Source organism: Nanorana parkeri, unplaced genomic scaffold (genome assembly GCF_000935625.1).
Source record: "Nanorana parkeri isolate BGI_ZX_2015 unplaced genomic scaffold, ASM93562v1 scaffold347, whole genome shotgun sequence".
NCBI lineage: Eukaryota > Metazoa > Chordata > Amphibia > Anura > Dicroglossidae > Nanorana > Nanorana parkeri.
Genome location: NW_017306615.1, coordinates 1,260,758 through 1,272,647, shown reverse-complemented (window position 1 = coordinate 1,272,647; position 11,890 = coordinate 1,260,758). Strand labels below are relative to the sequence as shown.

General features: G+C 47.0%; 1 protein-coding gene across 2 annotated transcripts; it reads right to left on the bottom strand.

Annotated features, from left to right (window-relative positions):
* Positions 1-7,627: 7,627 nt before the first annotated feature.
* On the bottom strand, positions 7,628-9,346 carry RASD1 (ras related dexamethasone induced 1). Of its 2 annotated transcripts, none has more exons than XM_018558606.1 (2): positions 8,993-9,346; positions 7,628-8,197 (listed from the first exon to the last, which is right to left on the bottom strand). In XM_018558606.1, the coding sequence occupies exons 1-2, from the start codon at positions 9,317-9,319 to the stop codon at positions 7,673-7,675; spliced, it is 852 nt and encodes a 283-aa protein (XP_018414108.1). In that variant the 5' UTR covers positions 9,320-9,346; the 3' UTR covers positions 7,628-7,672. The 2 variants fall into 2 exon arrangements, with proteins under 2 accessions (XP_018414108.1, XP_018414107.1); XM_018558605.1 differs by having other exon boundaries at positions 7,628-8,202; positions 8,998-9,346.
* Between the last annotated feature and the right edge of the window lie 2,544 nt (positions 9,347-11,890).

The window sequence follows — 11,890 nt, the reverse complement described above, 5'->3', positions numbered from 1 at the left end:
TACATCTCCGGGGGGATCATTTATAAGTAAAAAATGTTAGCCTGGATTTCGGCTTTAAAAACCCCGAGCAGCGACGACGACGACGACGACTTAACATGAACACGTGCGGCAGCAGGATGGCGAGGTGACAGAAGGGTAAAGGTTCTGGCACAGCTGCTCCAAGGTACGTACTTAAATTGTTCTCTTTTTGCTGTTTAATCCCTCGCATTAAGTAGTACAGAGCGAACCCTCTCTCTTAAAAAGCCATTGAAAGATGGAGCTCAATGAGTAGTGGGTGGAACAGGCCGCCTGCCGCTTTAATAGTCAGATTAGTATAATAATAATAATAATGTCAGGGTGGAGAAAGCCACCACGTGGAGCCAGCACCACTAATGATGACAGGGAGGCACATGTTTCATCCACCCACTTGTGAAAGCCATACATAAAATGATGAGATCGGAGAGCAGGTTTGGCGTCTTACATAAGATGTTTTCCCGGGTATCCTGTTCCCCGTACGTTCAATGCAACACAGCCCCAGCCTATGCAGTGACATGCAATCTGTAAATCATATCCAGCGATAGAGGCTTTATGCAATTTCAATGCATTTAAAGGGTTAGTCCACCCTACAGTGATATTGGTAAGTTATAGGTGAAGCTTTGCCCCTGGCTTCCTATAAGTCTTGGTTCCATCCACCAACCCTATATCACTACAGGGTAGCAGTGACGAAGGGGCCGGCAGATGGGACTGCAGTGAGCAGCAGGGGAGACCATGCGCCCAACACATTCCCGAACTGCGCTGGGTGCTGAAGTTTCTTCAGCCATTGCAGTTATGCAGGAGGGAGTTGGATGTCAGATAACCGTTATTGACCCCTCTCAGCACCCCCGGCACCCCTTTCTTTCTACATACTGAGTGTAGCAATAAATGTCCAGAGGGAACCAGCAAGTAATTACAGTTTGTACATCTTGAGCCCTGGGGCTACCCTTGACCTTGGCCCGCATGTGCTGTATAGCTGTATAGTACAAACATTAAAGGGACAGGAGGGCAGGAACCCCAATGCTGAGGTACCTCAATGGGTCTTTAAAGTGATAGATATCCCTGACTTTGGATTTACAGATCAAATGCAAATATTGTCCCCATACTGGAGTCATGTGTGTCCTTCCTATATAATAAATGCACTTTTTTGTGCCCGGAGTTCAGCTTCAATGGCATGCTTGCTTAGTACATTTGGAGTGCCACTAACAAGGAATGGCATGTATTTTTCACGTGTTCTGGGAATGCATGCAAAATCGCAGGATTCACGCACTGCACTGGTGTTAAAGGGGGCTTGGGGTTCGCATGGACTTTCATGGAAATGTGCAAATTAACATGAAATGGGGGCCAGCTGGGGAACTTTTAATAAAGCTTTTCGGTCAGCTATGAAATAAAACATACCTGACCGCAGGTACAGAACTCATACATGACCGCAGTTACAGAACTCATACATGACCACAGTTACAGAACACATACAGTACATGACCGCAGTTACAGAACTCATACATGACCGCAGTTACAGAACACATACAGTACATGACGGCAGTTACAGAACACATACATGACCGCAGTTACAGAACACATACAGTACATGACCGCAGTTACAGAACACATACATGACCGCAGGTACAGAACACATACAGTACATGACCACAGTTACAGAAGTCATAGATGACCGCAGTTACAGAACACATACAGTACATGACCGCAGTTACAGAACTCATACATGAACGCAGTTACAGAACACATACATGACCGCAGGTACAGAACACATACAGTACATGACCACAGTTACAGAACTCATACATGACCACAGTTACAGAACACATACAGTACATGACGGCAGTTACAGAACACATACATGACCGCAGTTACAGAACACATACAGTACATGACCGCAGTTACAGAACACATACAGTACATGACCGCAGTTACAGAACACATACATGACCGCAGGTACAGAACACATACAGTACATGACCGCAGTTACAGAAGTCATACATGACTGCAGGTACAGAACACATACAGTACATGACCGCAGTTACAGAAGTCATACATGACCGCAGTTACAGAAGTCATATATGACCGCAGTTACAGAACGTTGTGAAATGTTGTAAAAGTTCTGCAATGAACAGAAAAAAATAAATAATGTTTGTTGATCTCAGCTGTCATGTTTGCATGTACATGAATCCGAGCGTCAGATGTGACCTTTGCCGGGTACAATTCTCCTGCATTCAGTCTGTCTTGTATGGAGACAACACAATGTTTGTTCTCATCAAGTGATGCAAAGCAAGAGGATTGGGAACAGAGGTGTTTATGGTGACAACGGGGCCGCAATTATAAAATGTCGTGCAAGAGGAAGGAAGGAGGTTGCCCATATTAACCACTTGAGTTCCCGGGTATTTTTCTCCCTTTGGTTGTTTTTCAGCGTTGTGTTGGTTCCCTGCACATAATTGTAACACGGCATTGCCAGTTCAGAGAGTCTAGATGCCAAAGTAATGGCCACTAGGAATTCCACTTCCTGAGTGTGCTAGCTGCAGGATCTCCCTGATATCCTCGAAACACTGACAATACCTGGTTAAGGTCCTGACCAGAGGGGTGACGTGAGGAACACCCTTAATAATGATTTGGACAAGTAACAGTGACGGCAGAGCATGCTGATTCTAAGACTGCCAAGACTGACACTTGGCTCTTAATTGGGTTTAAGGCCAACCGGTGTTCCACCAGAAAAGCCAGGAGACGGGCAATGGAGAAAGAATGAGGGCATAGCCCTAGCGACTCGCACCATGCAAAGGATATCTTTAAACTACTATAATAGATCTTCTGAGACGTGGACTTGTAAGCATGGCGTGGATGGCCACATCCAATAACCCTCGGTCCCTCAGCATGTGGCTTACAACAGCTACACCATTGAAGCCAGTGGCTGTAAAGCAGAGTGGTAAATGGGCCCTTGAGACAACAGGTCTTCTCGAAGCAGTAGACCCCAAGGAGCGACCTGCGGGGACCAACCCTGAGCCACCAGGATCACCGGAATCCCCAGTAAATCCTCCCAAAAGACGGGAATGAGAAGTGGGGGCAGAAAAGGATGGAGGGGGGTGGCTGAGAGATAAAAACCCCTACTGACCACCTTACGTAAATCTTTGTCCAAGGTCCTAGACGTCAGTCCGAGACATTAGCAGGAAATCACCGTCTAAGACCAAAGCGATGTTGGCTTGTAAGCAGGACACTGTGATTGACCATTCGGCTGGCCTGTTACATCCTTCCCCCACCTTCCCCCCTGGGCAAAAACCCCACAAGGATACTGGGCCATTACAGCCGAACTTGCCGAGGAACCGCATGGGCTCAATGGCTGAAAATGAGGAGACTACCAGGACCAGGATCTATATTATCTGGCCTGCCACCCAGCCAACCAAGCAAGTAACGTGCTTGAAATAATAGTTGTAGCTTCCATCTCCTGCAGGTGGCACCCAGTACCATAATGCAACTGGAGACTGGGGGGGGATTAGTGCTGGTAGTGCACGCACTTGGTGGGGGACGGGCAGGGCCGGTGCTAGGATTCGTGCCTACACAGGCAAGGTGCATTTTTGCGCCCCCCTGTAAAAACAGGGCATTTTGACAAGTACTTGTACTTGTCAAAATGCCCTGATGTTGGCGCTATGTTTTTTTTTTCTTTCACTTACCTTCGGCACGGGAGAGCAGCGGCGAGTCAGCGCTGGTCTGGTGGGAGGAGCTCCAGGTGGGGTCCTAATTTAGCTGGCCGGCGACTACCTGAGGTGCCGCGCGTGTCAAGATCCTCTGGCAGTAGCCGGCCAGCTAAATTAGGACCCCACCTGGAGCTCCTCCCACCAGACCAGCGCTGACTCGCCGCTGCTCTCCCGTGCCGAAGGTAAGTGAAAGAAAAAAAAAACATAGCGCCAACATCAGGGCATTTTGACAAGTACAAGTACTTGTCAAAATGCCCTGTTTTTTCCGCCCTCACCCTGCAGCGCCGTAAGGCGGCCGCCTGACTTGCCTTGCGGTAGCGCCGGGCCTGGGGACGGGGAAGGAAATGGTGGTCCATGCATTCCAATTAGAAAGATATTGGCAATCAACAGGCTGATAACTGAATACTGCAAACGGATCTATTTCCTAAGGATTGAAACATCCTCAGGGGCTAATCTAGTTAAAGCTCAATGTTATTGCAGCTTTGGGTGGGCACTAGGGTTGCCACCTGTCCAGGATTCACCCGGACAGTCCAGGTTTTGAATGCTGTGTCCGGGTTTCATGGCAGCAGAAACCCGGACACAAGATGTCAGGCAGACAGGGGTAACCAAAATTAGGATAGGGGCTAGCGGCCCCCCACTAAAAATAATCTCAGCTGTAATATTTACAATGGGTGACGCTATTTACTTATGAATAAGCCACAACTCATTCGCCCCAAAAAATGTCTGTGCGTCACTAGAGTGTTCGGGTTTCACTTGAAGAAAAGGTGGCAACCCTAGTGGCCACCGCGCTTCTTACTTATAATGGCGTCATGAGATTGCTGTACACATGCATACAAGGGTTAAAAAAAAACCTCTGGGTGTGTTCATTTCATCAAAGCTGCATCTCATCGGATCCCGTGTATGTGTCTATTTAAATGTTAATAACACCCCCTCCCCTTAGGATTGTTTGAAGCAGCAGCCGCCCAGTCACACTCATGAAGGCTTTTATAGGTTCAAAAATTAGCAAACTAATCCCTGTGCAGATGCTGCTGGGAGGGGCACAAGCCAAAGTTAACAACTAATCCTGACAATTTCTATAATACTTCAGCCACCTCGGAATATGTTTTACCACCCGGTCAAGGATAGGCAACCTCTGCACTCCAGCTGCAGTGGAACCTCAAGTCCCATGAGGCATTGCAAGACTGATTGGTATGACTGCCAGAGGCATGTTGGGAATTGTCATTAAAGTACAGTTAGGGGGCCCGGAGTTGCCCACCCCTGACTTATTCCAGGGGTAGGCAACCTTGGCACTCCAGCTGCTGTGGAACTACAAGCCCCATGAGGCACTGCAAGTCTCTACCAGCCACAAGCATGAATACCAAAGAAAGATGCTTTCTAGATCCGGACATGAAATGAAAAGCTTGTTGGTTGCCATCACTTGACCCCCTAAAGCAGGAGTCGGCAACCTTGGCACTCCAGCTGTGGTGAAACGGTTGCCGACCCCTGCCGTAGAGGGTCAAGTGATGGCAACCAACAAGCTTTTCATTTCATGTCCAGATCTAGAGAGCTGAAATTAGATTTCCTTTCTTGTCTGTGGAGATGATCAACCCTCATGCTCCGTCAAAACAGGTGGTGAACTGCAAGCCCCAGCATGCCAGCCACTCCGCTGTAAGCTCCCGAGAGCTTTCTGACCTGCATGCAGTTGCACCGTGTGGCCAGAAGGTGGCGCTGTGTGACAGGCTAACATTGCTCTCCTCGGTTACTTTGTATCAGTGTTGAGACAAGTTTTAGCAAGTCAGCCATGGATTGGCTAGAGGAAGAAAATCAGGCTGAGCAACAAGTGGAATATGAATTGCTGCTGAGTGCAAGAGTTAACCTTTTCCTACCTCGGTTGAAGCTTGTCATGCTGGAGCTAAGGAACTTGTTGGCAAGGGGGTGAATCAGGATCACAAAGCTGGTACAATGTAGCTGAGCCCTCAAGCAGAACGCTCATTGGGTACTTGCAGCTCGGATCAGACGGCATGTGACGCTTTAATATGACATTTTGGTATAAAACAATTATAAATAAGCCAATGCGACTTTCACCAAACATTCACGGCAGGTGAATATTCCTGTTCGTTTTTAGAACGGCAGTGATTTTTTTTCATCTGCAGTGAATGTCACGGCTTTATTCCCCTAGTCCAGTGTATCACGCTCAGGGGAATGTTGTGTTTACATGTCTGCAGATTTTACAGACGGCTTTGTCAATCGATTATTATTTATTGATACCAGGCGGGTGTGAATCTACAGCACACCAAAAGGCAGTAAATATTGACTGTAGGTAGGCAACTTCTGCACTCCAGCTGTGATAAAACTACCAATCCCATCATGCTCCTGCCTCTGTCCGGCATGCCTGCGGCTATCAGAGTCTTGCATTGCCTCATGGTGCATGCTGGGGCTTGTAGTTCACCACGCATGAGGGCTGAACTGCACAGACATGAAGGAAACCGGTTACAGCAATCTTCTTTGTAGATCTGGGCATGAAATAAAAGCGTAATTTGGTTGCAGTCACTTGACCCTCTATAGCTGGGGTGGGCGACCTCGGCATTCCAGCTGTGGTGACACTACAGATCTCATTGTGCCTCTGGGTGTCATGCCTGTGGCTGAGTCTTGCAATGCCTCATGGTGCATGCTGAGGCTTGTAGTTCACCATCTGTTTCTATCGGCACAGACAAGAAAGGAAACTGCTACATCTGGACATAAGGTAAAGGTGTCATTTATATGCAGTCACTTGGCCCTATACAGCGGGGGTAGGCAACCTCGCCACTCCATTCGTGGGGACACTACAGATCCCGTCATGCCTATGTCTCTGGGTGTCATGCCTCATGGGACTTGTAGTTCCACAACAGCTGGAGTGCCAAGGTTGCCTACCCCTGGGCTATACCAGGGTAGCCAAACTGCAGCCCTCCAGCTGCGGTGAAAAAAAATCCCATCATGCCCATGTCCCTGGGAGTCCTGCCTGTGGCTTTAAAGAGTCTTGCAGTGCCTCATGGGACTTGTAGTTCCACAACAGCTGGCATGCTGAGGTTGCCTGCCCATGGTGCATACCAGGGGTAGCCAAGCTGCAGCCCTCCAGCTGTGGTGAAATTACAAATCCCATCATGCCTCTGGGAGTCCTGCAATGCCTCATGGGACTTGTAGTTCCACAGCAGCTGGCGTGCCAAGCTTGCCTACCCCTGGATTATACTATGCAGAGGAAACAAATCAGCTGTACCCATCAATGGGGAATGGCTTGTTTAGCTATTGTGTTCTAGAAGTCCCAGCACTGCCACTGCATGCTGGGACTTTTAGTGCCACATTATATACTCCGTTACAGTTTTTTTTGCACCACCACCATTTGCAGGACTTGAAGAATCAGACATACAAAAATGTACATTTTAATGTTTTTTATTCTGTAAAAAAATATATATATGTATGACATGACGGTGAAATGTCCGACGTACTACAAACAATGGATTTGTTCAGTTCCATTTACAATACTCCGAGAATGTGCCCAGGGCACGGTGTAAACAAAGTCTCTTTACAGTTCTCATACAGTCTACAGAGATCAGATGTCGCCCCACGTCTCCCCAATACTCAGTCCAGATGGTGAACCCCTAGGGGGGTGGGGGAGGGCGGATTGTAACAGACTCCGCTGAGTGTCCAATTTTTTTTATAGTCAACATACAACTTGCTGTTTGCTCCTTCTCACTTCTTACGTGTAGACAGACCGGATGGTACGCTGCCCGAAATAAAAAGAAATCATCAGTTCCTCAAGACTGACCTCGGCTTTCCACGACAGCCTCGGTGCCCCGACTACCTGGCAGAAGGCATGGTGGGCATGTGACCCCCACTACGGACATGCCTCCTTCCACTTGGCTTCTTCCAAACGCCTTGAACTTTTGTTTCTCTATGTATATATTTATAAAGCCTCAGGGGAGGGGCTACAAACACGTCGACCCCTAGCTGATAACGCAGCGCTCTTTGTCTTTGCTCTGTCCGCCTCCGATAGCTTTCTCCCTAATGTACATGAGGTCGCTGTGGATGCTGGGTCTGCGGGCAAATGGGGCCACAATCCCATAGGCGTCTCCGTCCTCCTTCACCTTCTTTCCCTTGAAGGTCTTTTTGTGCAAGATCTCGCAATACTGGACAGAAACCTTGCGGTGGAGGTCCGGGCTCATCTCGCTGGGGAGCTTGGCCATGGTGAACAAAGCTTGGAACATCTCATCTAGGCGAGAGTTCTTCTTGGCCGAGACCTCAAAGTATGAGCAGTTACTGTCCGTTCCGACTAACTCTTCGATCTCTTTGGGTTGGACCTCTCGGTAGAATTCTCTGTCCCCTTTGTTGCCACAAATCACCAGGGGGACCTCAAAGTTTTCCTTGGTCTTGTTCTTCAAGCAGGACTTGGTTTCTATGATCTGCTGCTTCAGGCGCTGGACCTCCTCGAAGGAGTCACGATTGTCTAGGCTGAAGACCAAGATAAAGACATCACCTGAAGAAAAGAAGAGGCAGGTTAGTATACAAGTCAGGTTCCCATTGTTATAACAATACAAGACAGTCTTGGACTTTACTTCCAACTGGGTATGAGCTACTGTTCCTCAACATCTAAAAGGCAACCAGCTGACTATTCTTGCAACTCCTCCATTCTAAACCCATTGCAAGTCAGTCTTAGGCTTGTATGAGCTACTGTTCCTCAACATCTGAATGTAACCAACTCAGTATTATTGCAACTCCTTCGTTCCAAAGTGCAAGTCAGTCTTGGACTTGTTTACCCAACTGGGTATGAGCGACTGTTCCACAAACCAGTTTGCTATTATTGCAACTCCTCCATTCTAAAGTCCCACAGTGTCAGTCTTGGACTTCACGTCCAACTAGGTATGAGCTACTGTTCCTCAACATCTGAAGGTAACGCACTCACTATTATTGCCACCACCCCATTCTAAAGACCTACAACTTTGTAATGTAGAGGGAATGCAGAAGTAAGTCCAGAGTCAGAGTTGTATGCAAGCAGCTGACACATGGGACCCCAGTAGGACCCCAAATAATGGTTGAGGTGTTAATGCAAAGTTTTTTTTGGTTTTAATGCTTTAAAGCATAATACAATTGACTACAACTCTACAAAGGGGCTTCCCATACAATGACTGCACATATGACAACCTTGGGAGGTTGCATGGCTCCAGCTAGGTGCCCATTCTTCTAAGTCCCCCATAACCATGCAGATTGGGGCACTATGCAGTTTTCCATCAGTTCTGGAATCTGCTACACACAGGTAGAGACAGTTACTCACCAGTAAGAATGGAAAGTCTCCTCATGGCTGGGAAGGGGTGGTTGCCAGAAGTGTCCAGTATGTCCAGCTGGTAGACCTCCCCTCGGATGCTGTAGAACTTTCGGTGGAAATCCTCGATGGTCGGGGTGTATTGCTCCTCAAAGCGGCCGCTCAGGAAGCGGGCGACGATGGAGGTCTTGCCCACCTTGGAGGAGCCGAGGATGACCATGCGGTAGCAGTTCTTGGCTGGGATGTTCAGCTCGGGCTCGTTGGGGCACATCTTCTTGATCATGGTTGTCAGTTTGTTTCTGACTGTACAGGCAGTGCTGAGACTGAGCTGCATAGGTAACAACACCGGGAGCGCTGGAGAGGTTCTTCTGACTGCACCGAGAGTCCGCAGCGGCTTTTATAGAGCGCTCGGGCACGCCCACTCCGCTGACGTCACGGTGCGGGCTCAGCCACCGGCTTCTGCAGAACTGCCGAGCAGAGGAGCCGAGTTGCTGAGAAGTGACGGGACCGGATCGTACGTGAGGGATCGCACAGAGCAATGCCGACCGATTACACATCTTTACCTGGGGATTCTGTACATAGCACACTGATGATCACACACATGAGGTCCTGTCATCATGGCGTATCATTTATATTATACAAAGTGTATGGGGTCCTATACATCATCTACTGATCACAGACACAATTCATGATCTTATACAATGTGCATGGGGTCCTATACATCATCTACAAATCATACAGCCAGATACCTGCAGAACACAGCACCCATACATGATATTATACAATGTGCATGGGGTCCTATACCTCATCTACAGATACAGCCAGATACCTGCAGAACACAGCACCCACACATGATATTATACAATGTGCATGGGGTCCTATACATCATCTACAGATCATACAGCCAGATACCTGCAGAACACAGCACCCATACATTATATTATACAATGTGCATGGGGTCCTATACATCATCTACAGATCATACAGCCAGATACCTGCAGAACACAGCACCCATACATTATATTATACAATGTGCATGGGGTCCTATACATCATCTACAGATCACAGACACAATTCATGATATTATACAATGTGCATGGGGTCCTATACCTCATCTACAAATCATACAGCCAATACAATATATACATTGTACATATGGATTCTTTATATCTGCAGATCACAAAAACCAATACATTATATTCTACAATGGGCATGGCATTCTATACTACTGCAGATCACAGAGCCCATACAATAGTATGAATGGGATTCTATATCTCTATATCTAAGCTATACACTGTGCATACACAGCACCCATAAATTATATCATACACTGTGCATGGGGTATTATACTTGCAGAGCACAGCACCCATACATTATATCATACACTGTGCATGGGGTACTATACCTGCAGAGCACCGCACCCATACATTATATCATACACTGTGCATAGGGTATGTACCTGCAGAGCACAGCACCCAAGCATTATATGATACACTGTGCACAGGGTACTATACCTGTAGAAAACAGCACCCAAACATTATATTATACACTGTGCATAGGGTACTTAAGTGATACTTACACATTATATCTTACACTGTGCATAGGATACTATACCTGCAGAGCACAGCACCCAAACATTATATCATACACTGTGCATAGGATACTATACCTGAAGAGCACAGCACCCATACATTATATCATACACTGTGCATAGGGTACTATACCTGCAGAGCACAGCACCCATACATTATATCATACACTGTGCATAGGGTACTATACCTGCAGAGCACAGCACCCATACATTATATCATACACTGTGCATAGGGTACTATACCTGCAGAGCACAGCACACATACATTATATCACTGTGAATGTGATTCTATATCTACAGATCACAGAGCCAGTACAATATATTATACACTGCACATGGGATTCTATACATCTGCAGATCACAGCACCACCACAACCGTCTATGCATTGTGCCTTGCATTGTATCCTTGTGCAGATCTTGGATACATGAGATGGGTACAAACTGCCAGGATGACAGAGAGCACAGCTACAGTGCAGTGCCCACATGAACAGAATGAACCAGGTGTAATACTAGACAGGGTACCTGGGATTCTGTTCCCTTGAGGATAACAGCTGCTGTAGAACACAGACTGTTCCTATCACAGCTTCTGTACAACATGCACACTGCCAGACACTTCGTGGAAGAGTATAGATGATCCAATAAAGATTATACATTGTACTTGGAGGTCTGTCTTCTTTCAAGGACCCCAGCAGCCACAAAACATACAGACTGTGTGATGTATCCTATACAGCTGCTGGGTGCCAAATGTGCTGGAGAGCACAAGGTAAGCCTGACAGACAGTGCTTCACATCATCTATAACACACTGCCAATGCTGTACAGTGGAGATCAGGGGACCTATACAGACTATACTGTGTACATACTCACCACAGCTGGAGTGCAGCCTTTGCACTCCAGCTGTGGTGAAACTACAACTTCCATCATGCCCTTACCTCTGGGGGTCATACATGTGACTGCTTGGGTCTTGCAATCTTGCAATGCCTCATGGGACTTGTAGTTCTTTAACAGCTGGAGTGTTGAGGTTGCCTACCCCATGCCTTAAAGCACTACATCCATATTATATCCCATTCACTGTAGCAGAAATCCTTCCTCATTGCATCCAGTGGATTTTTGGATCATATACATTGTAGCTTTAGATCTGTGCATCTATATGATCTACACTGTAACAGGAGTTCTTAGGTCCTTGTAGATGGTTGCACTCACTATATAGTTTTATTATACATTGTAACAGATTATCTAAGTACCTGCTGTAGATAATTGTCATGTCCAGACTCTATAGAGAACTTGTATTTCATATCAGCACCATATACTCATTC

Excerpts from the sequence above, each read along its gene's own strand:
- RASD1 (XM_018558606.1), bottom strand. The coding sequence starts at position 9,319 with ATGCAGCTCAGTCTCAGCACTGCCTGTACAGTCAGAAACAAACTGACA. Across the intron at positions 8,198-8,992 it reads TTTCCATTCTTACTGGTGAG|GTCTTTATCTTGGTCTTCAG; the intron begins TAACTGTCTCTA and ends TCTTCAGGTGAT.